The sequence below is a fragment of the Lissotriton vulgaris genome, chromosome 12, assembly GCF_964263255.1.
Source record: "Lissotriton vulgaris chromosome 12, aLisVul1.2, whole genome shotgun sequence".
In the NCBI taxonomy this organism is placed as follows: Eukaryota; Metazoa; Chordata; class Amphibia; order Caudata; family Salamandridae; genus Lissotriton; species Lissotriton vulgaris.
In genome coordinates, this window is record NC_141700.1 from 8,206,668 (window position 1) to 8,224,037 (window position 17,370).

A 17,370-nucleotide genomic window follows, 5' to 3' on the forward strand; every position below is an offset into this window, starting at 1 on the left:
GGACCTTCCCAAAATATCTGCTCTGAGAGCAGGGCAGCGATGGAAAGCTAACGCAAAGCCCCTGAAAATCATATCCATGATGGCCCCTCTACGGCCCGCCAATGTTGTGTGCTCTTTGCTCACAGGAGTACAGACTGCGTTCCCAGCATAAGACACTTCACCTAGTTGGGGATTGCACATGACAAAGCATTTTCAGGAATTTAAAGAGTTGAAAACATTGTTTTATTTCATTTGCACCTCAGAATAAGAGAGGATATGGCTTATTGCCCCTGATAACCTCACTATCACAAACCTTATCAGCTGTGGCTGTGGATTTCCCAACAAATAGTTCCTCTCTAGAAGCGTCTAGGAATCTGTCTTAGAGGAATTTGGCAATTGCCAATCAACCCCCACTCATTTCTCCTGGTACACACATTTTACAGTGTTGTGTGTTGAATGAAGCAACATACATTCAAACTCAGCACCCCTTTCAACTCCTCCTAAGGAAGCTGAAACCTTCCATCCTTTTCCAGACTTCGGATTCGGTGTACAAGCGCTATCGCTTTCCCATCAGGATGGAGATAATGCACTACGGTCTCACTAATCCAGGTCACTGGCAGCCCCTCTCAGGGCATCCTTCGTTTATGCACAGCTGCTTGCCCGAAGAAGTCTCAGACCAGCCTGAGAGACCTCCAATGGGTGCCATGGGAACCCAGATCTGCTTCAAAGCGGCTTTCATGATTCAAAGAGCCCTCCATCTTGGCCTCACTGTCCTACATCTCGCCTACTCCTGAAATTTCTGAAAATAAGAGAACAAACCGCTCCTTCTCTTGACAAGCACTGCCTACATGATTATCCACAACTGAATGCTAATTTACCATCCTTCCAGGAAGACTGAAATAGGTCTCCGCTCAAAGATGTTCCTGTTAATTTAACTCGATCTCCCTCCCCTCCACCAATAGTTACTTTCTTGTTCTAATTGAATGTGAAGTTGCCCTCTGGCTCCGTCCGCACCAGACAAAAACTAAACAAATAAGGAAGGTTACACGATCCCTCATCCAACTCATCTGAGAGTCGGCGTTGCATGGTAAGCCAATTAACATGTGTTCGACTTTGGCTTATGTCCTTCAAAGCCTGGCGCCTTGGCCCTGCCATGTTCTGGGATGTGCTTTTGGCCTGAGGGCCTTTACACCGGCCAATTTCTGCCCTTGTCTATGTTCTATGCCCTACGGTCTCTTCAGCCCTCCTCTGTTCTGCCCCGGAATGTGTTCCCTGCTGGTCTGCTCCTTTAGTCCTTCAATGTTCGGCCCCAGTTTGTGTTCTTAACCATGCTTGTTTATGCTCTAGTCTGTGTTCTTGACTGCTTCAGCCTCTTCCTTTCCCCTTCAGCACTAGTTCTTGTTCTCCCTTACTCCTTCCCTTAGCCCAGCCACATTCTGTATCATTGAGTGTTTTCAGATGTTCTGGCCCCTCAGCCCTTTCAGATCTCCACTGGTTGGTTTGTGTTCTCAGTTGTGCCTTCTCTCAGCCCTGCCATATTCTGCCCCAGTGAGTGTTTTCAGGTTTTGAGCTGCTCTGGCCCCTCCGCCCTCCCAGTTCTGCATTGGTTCTTGTTTTCGGTCCCCCCTCGCTTCTGCGCTAGCCTTCGTTCTCATGGTTCTAGCAGTTCTGCAGTAGTCTCTGTGCTTGGTCGCACTGTCCCCGCTCAGCCCTGCCATGGCACATGTCTTTGCAGCCTGTACATACCAGCTTCCTCTGCGCTCTGTGCCACTGCTCTTTAATCTCCTTCCTGCGCTTCTCGTGCTCCAGGCGCCTCATGGCCAGCGGCTGCAAGAAACAGATGCTCGGATCACAGGAGGCTGTGAAGGTTCACCACAAGATGCTGGCGTGCTAAGGAAATCTATCGCTAGAAAATCTGCGCATAGCCTCTGCAACGTCTGTACAAAAAGATCCAGTTCCTGCAACTAAACTGATTAACCAAACAAAAGAAGCCAAATAATTATTTTAAGCAATTTCAAACGTCATGTAGATGCTCCCCATGGTTGATCATCTATGAACAATAAGACACTTTTCCAAGCCCACACACTAGAGGTTATGTTATGTTAATAAAACTTGATAAAGCTCAACAAATCATACCCAGAGGTCTATCTCAGCATTCAGTCAGCACAGAACCAGAGGCTGGGACAGCCATGTTTTTATCAATGCATAGCCTGTGAATTTACAATATCGCCAAGCTACGAAACTATGGTTACAGGTAAATAACATTTTCCGTTTCATTCCTTACTATGAAAAGTTCTTAATTGTTAACATTATTTTACTGTTTCAGGGATTCTCAGCCTGCTGGGGAATGGTTCAAGCATGTGAATATATAAAAGGTTCCAATGTTGGAGAACTGAAGTTACAGGTAAATAACTAATTTCTACTAGATCATGGTAATTTGTAATGATTGCATTTTACAGGACTACAGAACTGCCTCCTAGCTTCGCAGTATTCATATCACCCTTCGTGCTTCCAAAAAGAAGTAACCCCAAGGAGCTACCAGTATCGGCGTGCACTTCTTGAGCCGTTGGTAGTGAAATGGCAAATGCCTCCCTTTTATATGTGAATAGTCTGTTTTATGCATTAATCTTATAAAGTTGATATTAATTCTGCCTGTAGAGGCTGGGGAAGTGTGATATTGTGCCTGTAGGACAAGAAATACAGGGTTTTACCTCCACATACTCCAAAATAATGTATTTTAATATTCAAAGGAACTATGTGTCTATTTAGTCTTGTGTTTCTTGAAAATGTAGAAAAATGTTGCACCTTTGATGCTGTGCACACAGTTCTTATAGAAAGTCTATATTCCTTTTCAAAATGTTTAGCTTTTATTTCCCATTGCTTAATTTAAAATGTATTAAAATAATTTCTTTTATCTACATATCCCACCCCACCACTTTCAAGTGAATTCTTTTTTTTTAGAAAATAAAACTGTAATTAACTTGGTTGGTCAAGAACCCTCCCTCATAAAAGCAGTTTTGAACTATATAAATGAGCCTGGTCGCCTTCAAAATCATAACAGTTGTCTCTACTTGTGTTAAATTGTCTCTGCTCACGTGATTTCAGTTAACTTTCAGCAATTCCTATAGAATCCACCTGCATGGTGATGCATTTCAAGGCAAAGACTAGCCATGAGCGCCCAGAATCTGTCAGACAAACTCTGGGACCATGTTGTGGAAAGGCACAGGACAGGGGGTGGATATTAAAAACTCCAGTGTCTTGTTCTGTTATGTAAATTTCTAAAGCAGAAACAAATACCCGGAGGTATCAAAGCACAAGCTCTGTTAAGCGAGCATACGAATTGTCCTTAGTTCCAGAAAAGCCGGTTTCTTTAGATCTTGCCTAGGCAGCGCATGCGCGCTGTCTCTTTGAGACATGCTGTATCTACAATATGAACTTCAAGCACCGCCCATCTTTTTCATTGGTTCCTCTACGGTCCTTTGTAAATGGTTGCTTTTAATTGGATAATTCACAGGTTAATATGGTCACTAGTCCATTCTTTTTGTGTTTTGTAAACACCATTGAAGACTGCCCCTCTTAAATGTGCTGTTACGCTTTCATGTTATTTACCATGCCTTGTGGGCACTCATTTTGGTTGACTTTTCCCTTTTTGAGCTAGCACACACAGCATTTGTATTTCACTGTTTCATAAACAGATGCTGGCGCTGCTAATTAGATGTGGCTCCAGAGCATCTGTTCGGTGCAACTCCCCCTCCCACTTTGGCTATCGAGCAGCATTTGCATTTCTTTGTTTACTATCATCAGAGCGGTATGAGGGCGCCTGTTCTGTGCACTCCCCCCTCCTGCTTTGGGTTTCAAGCGGCATTTGCATTTCTTTGTTTTCTAACGCTCCATTACGTTTGTTCACCCGATCTTGGATGCAATTACATTTGTTACCATCTGGAGTTTAAGAGCCGACGCTGAGACTCTAACCCTGTTCTCCAGGCCCAAAGTAGGCAGCTCTCTTGGTTACACCACATCCCTATACGGATACACTTGCAGCAAGTCACAAGCTGTCCCGCAAGCTTGAGCCTGCTTTAGCCAATCTGCAGAATGCACAAGTCTTAGGCACATCATTTCGCTGCTGCACAGGAATTCCGTAAGTGACGTCATGCAAGGGGTGAGACGCTGTCACAATATTTGGAGATGGTCTCTACCCTTTGAATTGCATTGGTCGGTGCTTCAGGTGCACCTTTAATACATTGTTTTAGAGGACAAGTGCCTTTTATGTTATTGTTTTGAGGTTAAACCACTTTTATTTTGCCCTACTGCCCACTACATACCATTTTTATTTTCTTATTTTTACATGTAGGTTATACATAATGTAGCACTAAAACACACAAAAGAGGACAGTGGACCAAACAAGCAACCAATCAGGCACCAATCCAATACAATCACCAAAATCAGAATGTTCAAATGTAAAAGTGAATTCTTGTGTGCAGAAGCTCCAAAAGTGCCCCCTGTCCAAGAGCACTCCCTTGTTACCAGGGTCAACCAAATCCAAACAAAATTTGGAGAAGCACCACTTAGCAGCAATATTCAATAAAGTGCTTTGAATAATAGTTATCTAAGGATCGATACAGTCGTTGTACACTGGTCAAGTTATTTTCTTTTTCTTTATTTAGTTCTTTTTAAAAGACAGACAGCCAACGCGTTTCGTCCTTGAAAAACAGGACTTCTTCAGGGCGATGTAGGAACTATGTCGCAAATTGTGGCATGATAACCTTGACCAAAAGATGTGTTGTAACTAGGATGGTATTCAGACCCTTGTGTTTCATTTAGCAATTTGTTTAACTATTCTATCTGAGCCGGTATGTAGACCAATCAAAGCGACAAATATAAGAACACTAGATGGTCATTTTTTTCCTTAAGATCCTTCTGTAATTTTTATTGCCCGAAGTGCGGCTTATGTGGTATGATAGCCACCAAAAACAGTATCACCATGTAGTTATTATTCCCCATGTTTGGCGGCAGGAGAACGCCACTTGCGATGTGGCGCAGGATTACCCGATAGAAATGCCATTGGATATATTCTTGAAATGGCTTTGGGAGTAATAACTACATGTTGATACTGTTTTCTGTGGCTATCATACCACATAAGCCGCACTTCGGGCTTCAAAAATTACCGAAGGATCTTAAGGAAAAGAACAACCATCTAATGTTCTTATATTTGTCGCTTTCATTGGACTACATACCGGCTCAGATAGAAGAGTTAGATAAATCTCTCAATGAAACACAAGGGTCTGAATACCATCCTAGTTACAACACATCTTTTGGTCAAGGATATCATGCCACAATTTGCGACTTAGTTCCTACATCGCCCTGAAGAAGCCCTGTTTTCAAGGACGAAGCGTGTTGGCTGTCTGTCTTTTAAAAAGAACTAAATAAAGAAAAAGAAAATAACTTGACCAGTGTACAAATACTGTATGGATCCTTAGAGAACTATTATTCAAATGAATTTATTGAATATTGCTGCTAAGTGGTGCTTCTCCAAATTTTGTTTGGATAATGTAGCACTACTTTGAATTTGTTTGGATTTTGGAGGTATCAGAGGGGGTTGTGGTTGGGTGCTCACCTGCACAAAGGTTGGATATTGGAGGTATCGGAGGGGGTTGTGGTTGGGTGCTCACCTGCACAAAGGTTGGATTTTGGATGTATCAGAGGGGGTTGCGGTTGGGTGCTCACCCGCACAAAGGTTGGATATTGGAGGTATTGGAGGGGGTTGTGGTTGGGTGCGCACCTGAACAAAGGTTGGATATTGGAAGTATCGGAGGGGGTTGTGGTTGGGTGCTCACCTGCACAAAGGTTGGATATTGGAGGTATCGGAGGGGGTTGCGGTTGGGTGCTCACCTGCACAAAGTTTGGATTTTGGAGGTATCAGAGGGGGTTGTGGTTGGGTGCTCACCTGCTCAAAGTTTGGATATTGAAGGTATCGGAGGGGGTTGTGGTTGGGTGCTCACCTGCACAAAGGTTGGATATTGGAGGTATCGGAGGGGGGTGTCGTTAGGTGCTCAAATGCATGGAAGTTTTATATTGCAGGTATCAGAAGGTCCCGGGCTTAGGTCATCTGCACAAAGGTGTGATTTTGGTATTGGATAGATCTTGGGTTGGGTGCTCACCTACATATGGGTTTATTATTATGGATATCATAGGACTTTGTGGTTGAGTGTTAACATGCAGGAAGGCTTGATATCGAGGGTAGCAACAGGTCTTGGGTTGAGTGATAACCTGTAGGAAGATTTGATATTAAACATTGCAGTGGGTCCTGGGGTTGAGTGCTGACCTTTAAGAATATCTGATATTACACATACCAGAGGGTTCCGGGGTTGAGTGCTCACCTGTAGGAAGATCTGATATTACACATACCGGTGGGTTCTGGGGTTGAGTGCTCACCTGTAGGAAGATCTGATATTACACATACCGGTGGGTTCCGGGGTTCAGTGTTCACCTGCAGGAAGATCTGATATTACACATACCGGTGGGTTCCGGGGTTGAGTGCTCACCTGTAGGAAGATCTGATATTACACATACCGGTGGGTTCCGGGGTTGAGTGCTCACCTGCAGGAAGATCTGATATTACACATACCAGTGGGTTCCGGTGTTGAGTGCTCACCTGCAGAAAGGTTTGGTTCTGTAATGTGTTGGCTGCTTGCAGAACTCCGCAGCCATATTCACCGTCTTGCTCCAAGGCCAAGGAATAGATGGAAAGAAATGGCATGTATGCCTGGACAGGAAAGAGAGAACAAGATGTAGGGAGTTAACAGGACAGAGTTAACCGTGATGGTTGTCTGTTCGCAACATAGCATTAGAAGTGAGATGCATGCCTCTGGGACAGCACATGGAGGTAGGCTATCCTTTCTCTACAACTTGGTGTAGTCACCAAAGGCTTATTGTTTCACGAACCATCCTTAACATTGTCCCACTACCCCTTACCCAAATTCTACAATACATCCTTAACCCCACATTGAAGGATGGTCACTGCTGAAACACAACCCCCTGGGCTGTGTAACTTAGCCCTTATCCTTGCTCCTACGTTCGCAGTGCCCTTAGGTCTAGCTCTGACCGCAAGCCTAAATCCAACTTTAATACTAGACCGCTCTCTATCCCTCACCTAACCTCAAGCCTGACTCTAACTTTAATACTAGACCGCTATCTATCCCTCACCTAACCTAACTTATTAAAGTCGAATCATGTTACCCAAGGTCATCCCAACCACTGGGAGCTGCCGCATTTTTCTGCTGTACCAGAGTGACTGGCGCTCCTGTGTCTTTGCATGTGGTCAAACCCTCATGCTGCCTTCCCTGGGCCGATACTTTATATCTTCTGCCTCCGCATCCGATGGCTGAGGTAGATGACCAGTCTAGGCCGCCTGTCTCCCTGATATATCTACATTTCCTGGATATTTCTTGAGAGACGGGCAGAGAATGTTTTGTTTCGTTCTTGTACAGTCAGCTTGAGAGTGAAGCTGCAAGGTCAGTCCAGAGTTTTGTGAGTTCCTAGACACTTACAATCTCTCATGGGAGCTAAGTTTGATATATTTTGAGTTTCTAATGCATTTGGCAGAAGTTCACCACTCGTTAGGATGGGCTCGCTCGCTTGCTGTCTGGTAGCCTTCAGATGAGTACAATGATGCGAAAACTAAGTAGCGTGGCGCACAGCAATTGTTTTAGGTTGAGTTTCTTGTGTTAACTATGATTTTATTAGTAGTTTTAAGGTGCTCCAGCAAGAGACGTAACCGTCCGTGTACGTCGTAGGTAGGAATTGGTTGTGTGCGTTACATGGGGAGTAAACGCATCCTTGCATATGGGCACACAATGTGGTTCGTCGGATGAAGACAGACTCCAATGTTGCTTTTAGCAGTTGATTATTTATTCATCAATCTCGCAAAAAGTTATTTGTTCATTAATTCACAAAATTTCAAAGTTTGTATATCCCATCGCTATGATGGTGTGTAGACAGACATTTCCAAAGAGATACTCTGATGCATTTCGGGCTTGTGTTGCCCTTTGTCAAGGAGTTCTGAAAACAAAAAAACGCTTTTACCTTCCGAATTTTAACTGATAAAACATATACATTTGCATTGCATGAAAATATAATGGCATTGTCAATAACAGCAAGCAGGTAGTGTACCCATTGAATAAACCCGTGTGATGGCGTGAGCTAAGTGGGAAGCAGTGGGAGTTTAAGGGAATGCAGGAAGTTTAGCGTAGTACACTTACGTGTCACGGTCGTGTATACACTTGGCTCTCTAGGGAGACAAGAAATGAGCGGTTAAGCGGGATGAATGCCCGACGTTAAACATGGTAACGCGGGTCTCTGTTGGAGCTCCAACTTACTTGGGACTGGATGAAAACAACAGCGGCTGGTGGATTCTCGGATCGAGGGCTGGAAGGTTCACGGAGTGACGGCAGTGGCCGCCGGAATATGACACTACGCGAAGTTTGGTAGTGGACATAAAGAAAGGACTGGGCGGAAGTGAAAGAGGCGGCCATCTTAAGGAGGAGGGTGGGTGAAGGGTGGGTAACGATATAACAATGACAAATGTGTACAATGGTGGTATGTAAACAGCAGACACAAAAGTTAAATCGTGAAACACATATACCACAAAAGGTATTCATAGAAAGCAGCTCAGTTCTATCCGGTCGTTGAGACCGTGCGGCTTCATTGCCTGTAATCTGTATATCCAAGCGGTCTCGCGCTGGAGAAGGATTTTGTTGTTGTCTTTTCCTTCATGCTTTTGGATCATCTCAAGTACCAAGAACTTGAGTTGGGCCACGTTGTGGTGGAATTCATTGAAATGAATGGCAATGTTCGATTTTTGGTTTTTGGTCCGAATGTTCGACTTGTGCTCATTTAGGCGTGTCTTTATTTTTCTGGTGGTTTTACCAACGTATATCATGCCGCATGGGCATTTCAATAGGTATATTAAATTGGTGGAATCGCATGTGGCATTGACATGAAGTTTGATGTTAAATCCTCTCATTGGGTGGTTAATACTGTTGCCCATGATGATGTTGTGGCAATTGTTGCAGTTGTGGCACGGGCGTGTGCCAGTATGAGAGGTTTGTTGGATGGGTTCTTTGCATAAGATTTCTTTTATGTTCTCAGATCTGGTGTATGCAAAGATGGGTGGATTTTCGAATAAGTTGCCAAAGTCAGCTTCCGACGACAATATGCGTCAAAAGTCTCTACACGTCCATTCCCCACGGAGGTGGGATTGAAGCTATTGAAAAAGCGTTACTCAACAGCAATTTTTCAGAATCTCTCCAAACCTTTCTTATGGAACTCCTCATCTTTACGCTATACCACAGCTACTTCACACATGAACAACTCCATTACCTTCAGATGTCTGGAATGTCTATGGGCAATTGCGCCGCACCAACTTATGCGAACATCTACATGTCAGAATTTGAATCAACTTACATCTACGCCAATTCCAACAGGACAGATAACCTCAAGTTATATGTTCGTTATATCGACGACTTATTCTTTATTTGGAAAAACACCCGAGACAACTTAGAATCAGCATTGATTGACCTGAACTCCAAAGACAACCGCATTGCTCTCACGTGGAACATCAGCGAACATGAAATTACCTTTCTTGATGTGTTAGTCAAAATCACAGAAACTGGGCTGACAACTGATCTCTTTAGGAAGCCAACAGACCGCAACAACACAGTCCACTACACCAGCTTTCACCAACAATCGCTCAAAAGGAACTTGCCATACAGTCAAATGTTAAGAATAAAAAGAATCGTTTCCAATCCTGAAACATGCATACAGAAAATGGAGGAAATGGCCAAAAGATTTGCCAGCAGAGGATATCCTCAAGAATCCCTTACTGAAGCCATGAAGAAAGCCAACGCTATCTCACGCCAGGAAGCACTCAAAGGCTCCATGAGAAAAGATGAGAATAGAACAGTATTGGTATCGAAATACTCTACCTCCAGCATCAAATATAAAAAAATCATCCTGAAACATTGGCGCATATTGTCGTCGGAACCTAACTTTGGCAACTTATTCGAAAATTCACCCATCTTTGCATACACCAGATCTGAGAACATAAAAGAAATCTTATGCAAAGAACCCATCCAACAAACCTCTCATACTGGCACACGCCCGTGCCACAACTGCAACAATTGCCACAACATCATCCTGGGCAACAGTATTAACCACCCAATGAGAGGATTTAACATCAAACTTCATGTCAATGCCACATGCGATTCCACCAATTTAATATACCTATTGAAATGCCCATGCAGCATGATATACGTTGGTAAAACCACCAGAAAAATAAAGACACGCCTAAATGAGCACAAGTCGAACATTCGTACTAAAAACCAAAAATCGAACATCAATCAATCAATCAATCAATGACATTTATAAAGCGCACTACATACCCGTAGGGTCTCAAGGCGCTGGGGGTGGGGGGGGGGGGTGCCGCTACTGCTCGAACAGCCAGGTCTTCAGCTTCTTCCTGAAGGAGAGGTGGTCTTGGGTCAGGCGCAGGTCGGTCGGGAGGGAGTTCCAGGTCTTGGCGGCCAGGTAGGAGAAGGACCTTCCTCCTGTAGTCGCTCTTCGGATGCGGGGGACGGCGGCGAGGGCGTGGTTGGCTGATCGGAGGTGGCGTTTGGGAGCGTAGAAGTTGATTCGGCTGTTGAGGTAGCTCGGGCCTTGGTCGTGTAGGGCTTTGTGTGCGTGGGTGAGGAGGCGGAAGGTGATTCTTTTTTTGACGGGGAGCCAGTGAAGGTCTCTCAGATGTCCGGAGATGTGGCTGGTTCGTGGGATGTCGAGGATGAGTCTGGCTGAGGCGTTCTGGATCCGCTGGAGTCTCTTCTGGAGCTTGGCGGTGGTACCGGCGTAGAGGGCGTTGCCGTAGTCCAGTCGGCTAGTGACGAGGGCCTGGGTGACGGTCTTCCTGGTCTCGGTGGGGATCCACCAGAAGATCTTCCGTAGCATGCGTAGGATGTTGAAGCACGCCGAGGAAACATTGTTGACTTGCCTGGTCATGGAGAGGGAGGAGTCCAGGATGAAGCCCAGGTTGCGTGCATGGTCTGTCGGTTTGGGTGCGGTGCCCAGGGCGGGAGGCCACCAGGAGTCGTCCCAGGCGGAGGGTGAGGAGCCCAGGATGAGGACCTCCGTCTTGTCCGAGTTCAGTTTCAGGCGGCTGGTCGTTATCCACTCGGCTACCTCTTTCATCCCTTCGTGCAGGTTGGTTCTGGCGGCGGCGGGGTCGTTGGTCAGGGAGAGGATCAGCTGGGTGTCGTCGGCGTAGGAGATTATGTTGAGGTTATGTTGGCGTGCGATGGCCGCGAGGGGGCTCATGTAGACGTTGAAGAGGGTGGGGCTCAGAGAGGATCCTTGAGGGACGCCGCAGATGACTTCGGTGGCTTCTGACTTGTACGGTGGTAGGCGGACTCTCTGTGTTCTTCCGTCGAGGAAGGAGATGACCCATTCCAGCGCCTTGTCCTGGATTCCGACGTTGCTGAGGCGCTGCACTAGGGTGCGTGGCAGACAGTGTTGAATGCCGCGGAGAGGTCTAGGAGGATGAGGGCCGCTGTTTCTCCGTTGTCCATCAGGGCTCTGATGTCATCGGTGGCGGCGATGAGGGCGGTCTTGGTGCTGTGATTGGCTCGGAAGCCGGACTGTGAGGGGTCGAGGGATCCATTCGACTCGAGGAAGGCGGCCATCTGCTTGTTGACGGTCTTCTCGATGACTTTGGCTGGAAACGGGAGGAGCGAGATGGGGGCGGTAATTCTTGAGTTCGGTGGGGTCCGCTGTGGGTTTCTTGAGTAGAGCGCTGAGTTCGGCGTGCTTCCAGCTCTCAGGGAAGGTGGCGGTGTCGAAGGATGTGTTGATGATGTCTCGCAGGTGGGGTGCGATGACAGCGTCCGCCTTGTTGAAGACGTGGTGAGGGCAGGGGTCGGTCGGTAATCCGGAGTGGATGGAGTTCATCGTGCGGATGGTGTCTTCGGTGCTGATCGGGGTCCAGGCGTGGAGGGTGGTGGTGGGGGGTGGTTGTTCGGTCTTGGTGTTCGTTGGTTGGTTGTTGAAGCTGTTGTGTATGTCCGCGATCTTGTTGTGGAAGTATGAAGCGAGGGAGTTGCAGAGGTCTTGCGATGGGGTGATGTCGATGTTTCCTGCGCTGGGGTTGCATAGCTCTTTCACGATGTTGAAGAGTTCCTTGCAGTCGTGTGCGTTGTTGTCCAGCCGGTCCTTGAATGCAGTTTTCTTGGCGGCGCGGATCAGCTGGTGGTGCTTCCGGGTGGCCAGCTTGAAGGTGGTCCTGTTGTCCGGTGTAGGTTCCTTTCTCCAGGCTTTCTCGAGGGCTCAGCAGTTCTTCTTTGCCATTCATTTCAATGAATTCCACCACAACGTGGCCCAACTCAAGTTCTTGGTACTTGAGATGATCCAAAAGCATGAAGGAAAAGACAACAACAAAATCCTTCTCCAGCGCGAGACCGCTTGGATATATAGATTACAGGCAATGAAGCTGCACGGTCTCAACGACCGGATAGAACTGAGCTGCTTTCTATGAATACCCTTTGTGGTATATGTGTTTCACGATTTAACTTTTGTGTCTGCTGTTTACATACCACCATTGTACACATTTGTCATTGTTATATCGTTACCCACCCTTCACCCACCCTCCTCCTTAAGATGGCCGCCACTTTTGCATCCGCCCAGTCCTTTCTTTATGTCCACTACCAAACTCCGCGTAGTGTCATATTCCGGCGGCCACTGCCGTCACTCCGTGAACCTTCCAGCCCTCGATCCGAGAATCCACCAGCCGCTGTTGTTTTCTTCCAGTCCCAAGTAAGTTGGAGCTCCAACAGAGACCCGCGTTACCATGTTTAACGTCGGGCATTCATCCCGCTTAACCGCTCATTTCTTGTCTCCCTAGAGAGCCAAGTGTATACACGACCGTGACACGTAAGTGTACTACGCTAAACTTCCTGCATTCCCTTAAACTCCCACTGCTTCCCACTTAGCTCACGCCATCACACGGGTTTATTCAATGGGTACACTACCTGCTTGCTGTTATTGACAATGCCATTATATTTTCATGCAATGCAAATGTATATGTTTTATCAGTTAAAATTCGGAAGGTAAAAGCGTTTTTTTGTTTTCAGAACTCCTTGACAAAGGGCAACACAAGCCCGAAATGCATCGGAGTATCTCTTTGGAAATGTCTGTCTACACACCATCATAGCGATGGGATATACAAACTTTGAAATTTTGTGAATTAATGAACAAATAACTTTTTGCGAGATTGATGAATAAATAATCAACTGCTAAAAGCAACATTGGAGTCTGTCTTCATCCGACGAACCACATTGTGTGCCCATATGCAAGGATGCGTTTACTCCCCATGTAACGCACACAACCAAGCCTTCAGATGAGAGCACCCGAGGTTAGTGCACCACTTCTGTCGATGCGAGTCTCGTTCTACCTAGACATTTCTACACTTTTTAGGTCGCGCCTAGCAGACACCTTTTAGATGGTGACAGCGTCTTGTGGACCATACCAAAATCTTACAGTGTTCGTAGAGCCCACCCATTGCGTGCCATTGGTATGCTCTCTTGTCATTCTTGTTTGTTTGCTTGCTTCTTATTGGACGGTTTTTCATCCTCTTATGATGGTCTTGGAGAGGAACCCCTTCACCACTCTTTGTATTGGATAGCTTGTGTCCTTCTATAACTACACATAAGGGAACCATTTCTTTGTGTTGCTTCCAGCTTTCCATCAGAATGCATGTGTTTTCAGCTGTCCCCCCATGTACTCAATCCCCTTCACAGTTTTGCCCTCTGTGCGCTCTATCTTGCTCCCACTTGATCTCTTATGCTGCTTTCACTGCCCCTCATCACAGGTTATCCTAAGAGTTGCAGTCTGCCCCAAAGTCAGGTGCTCTGCTAGCTGGAGACGAGCTCTGGGCACTGCGCCCTTTCATAAGGAGCTCGAGGGCAGGGCGAGCCCCCACATACTATCCCGTCACTCAGCACAACATTTTCAGGAAAAACCTTTCTTTCATGCCAGATGGTGATTTCTCACTAAACAAGGACAGGGCCATGTGTCTCTTGCTTTTCATGAAGAACCTGCAATAATCTGAATAATAGGGCAGGTAAACCTTCGGTGAAATGTGCAGAGTGAAGCAGCAAAGACAGGCACCGATGTGATGTCACAGACAGCTCATGCCAGACGAGTTATGAGGTAATATGATATGACACCCAGCTCAGCACAGGTTAAGAGAGAGGGCCAGAGTTATGAGGTAAGAATAGAATATGAGCTGGGAGGAGCCAAGATGGCCGACAGGACGGACGTGTAGGCTCCCAGCTCCGCGAGCCTCCTACTCCTGCACCGATATCCTGCCACTGATCCTGAGTTATTGATGCGGCGCTACGACCGCATGTACGCGCTGGTTACGACCGCGTTTCTCCGAGGCTTCTATCAGCCGTGTGGACGGAGATATGGTCGTGTGAGCCATTTGCCAGTGCACCCCCAGGACTCAGCTCCGATGGCCGCCGAGGGATGCCGATGTACCGGGTAGATGATTACTGGAAGCGCCGCTACTTGCGGCAGAGTTACCGCCGGCGGGGAGAGACGGTGAGGTCATTTTCTGAACCCTTGGCTCCCTAGACCTGGATGCGGTGGGCACCGGCGGGACGGTACCCCCACTCCCCCTAGCACCGTATTGCGATGCAACTGGCGGGCTGACTCGGCTCAGGCGGGCTGGACTGCCTGCGTCGGGAGCTGCCTCTGAACCAGCGGCGAGGGATCGATTACAGATTGTTCTTTTGCCCTGCGAGCCGCTCCCCTGCCGGCCCCCTGCCTGAGGTGACCCGTATTCTGATCGTCCCTCTCTCCCACTGTCACCGGATTGCTGATGTAAAGATGGCGGTCTCTGAGGAAGGAGAGATGGCTGCTTCTCTGTCCCCTGGACATTCTTCCGTGCCTGCTCTAACTCACTCCTGTAAACCGGGGATGCGGACCCAACAGCCGTCTTGTGTGGGATTACAGCGGGCCCCCACCTGTATGGATATCCTGGCAGCTATCACGGATCTCGGATCTACGTGTCTGCAGATTACTAAGGACTTGTGCCGCAAAATGGGCGAGGCGACTCTAGCGCCGAGACACCGATGGCGCTCTGGTTCTTTGCTGCCTACAACTGTCATTGGCCCGGATACTATGTTGCAGCAGGCGCCTGCATTGTCGCCTGCGATCTTTGGCAACAGTGCTGTTGGCTTGCCCACTGACATTGATGTTGCTACAATGTCTCTCTCCACTCTGCGCTCCGAGGATCAGCCTCCACCATTATTGCTTCTTCATGGTCCGCTGACTCCCTGGCTGCCCGGCTTCTTTACAGTTCTTACCTCTGAAGCCTCCTCCTTTCCCCAGTCGGTGGTACTTTCTCCTGTTAGGGCTGGGAAGCCAGCCTTTTTCGCCAATCGACTCCTTGTGGACTGGGGACACTCGTCTCTTCCTTCCATGCTTTCTCTTTGTTGGGGACGGCCATCTTGTCCCTTTGTTCTGCCATCAGACTGTTTCCCGCAGTCGCCATTTTTGGGAGGCTTGCAACGCTCGGGCCAGGGGTGAAGGATCCTTGCTCTGGTTTTGCTTCCATGGCTGACGGACATTGGGACTCTCAAACTATTTTGGAACCTTTTATTGTTTTTACTGGTCTTGCCCTGCATAGGGCTGTGATTGATAGACACAGCTGCTGATTCCTGTTTAGGGGACGGGGGGCTTAGTGTGCGGGCGGTCCTGGGACACGTGGAGAAGGGGGGGTCCCTACTATGCTTTCTTCCTTGGCTGGCTGCACTCTGGACTGTATTGTTTTTAATGTACTGGGTGGCTGCACGCTTGTTATAATTGCTCGCTTCGGGCTACAGTTGGTCTGATTTCTTGTGGGTTGTGGCGTCTGGGTTGGGGGTAGGGTGTGGGCTGGGAGCCCGGGTTACAGTGTCTCTGGCCCTCCTCCGGGCTTTCTTCTTCGGGGGTTGTCTTCCCCCCGTCTCTCCCTTATGTGGGTACTCTTGGGGCGACAGGCACGTTAGTAGGGGGGGGTGGGCCATAGCCTCTTCGACGTGCAGGGTGGGGGGGTGGGGCTTTATTCTTTTCTCTTTTCGTTTCTATGGCCTTCTTTTTATCTTTATTCTTATTTCTCTTTTTCTTCTTATGTATCTTGGGTCAGACGGGAGGTTGGGTTTGGTTCTTTAGGAAACGTCTATTTTCTCCGTGTTTTGCGTCCACGTCTTTAACATTTGGCTCATTGATTCTATGATATAGATACCGATTTTCAAACACAGTCATGGAATGATTACAGAATTTGCTCTTTCTTCCCTTTTTCCACTATCGATTGAGGGCGCATATCCTGTTGCGAATCTGGACATGTAATGACTGTCTTTTTTACACGTCATTGGATCCTTTATTTTTGCTATGTGATGGTCCCTTTTCTATCCTGTCTTCTCGTAGGCAAGCTAGATGTAATTCCTGATTTCTACACTGAATGGGCGGGCGCTATTTGGGGCGACATCTACCTCTATGATTGTATATCCCTATTGTGAATGTTTATGCCAGTATTTTCATAGAGCTGCATCACTGTTGCACATCCTTCATGTGGTTCGCCCACTCAGCTACCCTGTCTGACTTTAGGATGATCCGTCAAAACTATAAAATGAAACCCTCGTTATCCTTTTCCTTGGGCTCCTTGCAAATCCTTCGTTGTGTTCTTGTTCATATCTGCTGCAATGCAAGGTACCTCGGGATGATTATATGATGTCATAGCGGCCGGCCCGCAGTGGTTGTAGGCTGACGCTGTGTACTATGTTTTCGGAAAATAAAGGTTTTCAAAAAAAAAAAAAAAAAAAAGAATAGAATATGAGACGCTTTCCTTCACAGGTCAAGCGAGAGGGCCCGAGTTATGAGGTAAGAATATGATATGAGACAGCTCATGCCAGGCCAAGAGAGAGGGCCAGAGTTATGAGGTAAGAATATCATATAACCCACCACTCTTCACATGTCAAGAGAGGGCCAGAGTTATGAGGTAAGAATATGATATGAGACAGCTCAAGCCAGGTCAAGAGAGAGGGCAGAGTTATGAGGTAAGAATATGATATGAGACAGCTCAAGCCAGGTCAAGAGAGAGGGCAGAGTTATGAGGTAAGAATATCATATAACACACCACTCATCACAGGTCAAGAGAGGGCAAGAGTTATGAGGTAAGAGTATGATAAGAGACAGCTCATGCAATGTCAAGAGAGAGGGCAGAGTTATGAGGTAAGAATATCATATAACACACCACTCATCACAGGTCAAGAGAGGGCCAGAGTTATGAGGTAAGAGTATGATATG

General features: G+C 47.0%; 1 protein-coding gene across 6 annotated transcripts in view; it reads right to left on the minus strand.

The window, feature by feature from the left end:
• The window catches only part of ARHGAP45 (Rho GTPase activating protein 45), a 136,636-nt gene that overhangs the window by 48,380 nt on the left and 70,886 nt on the right, over positions 1-17,370 (minus strand). For all 6 annotated transcript variants that reach the window (XM_086946706.1, XM_086946709.1, XM_086946710.1 and 3 more), the window contains exons 9-10: positions 6,632-6,742; positions 1,726-1,806 (exon numbers count right to left, since the gene is read on the minus strand). In XM_086946706.1, the coding sequence (XP_086802832.1) occupies positions 1,726-1,806; positions 6,632-6,742 (192 nt within the window). The remainder of the gene's footprint in view (positions 1-1,725; positions 1,807-6,631; positions 6,743-17,370) is intronic.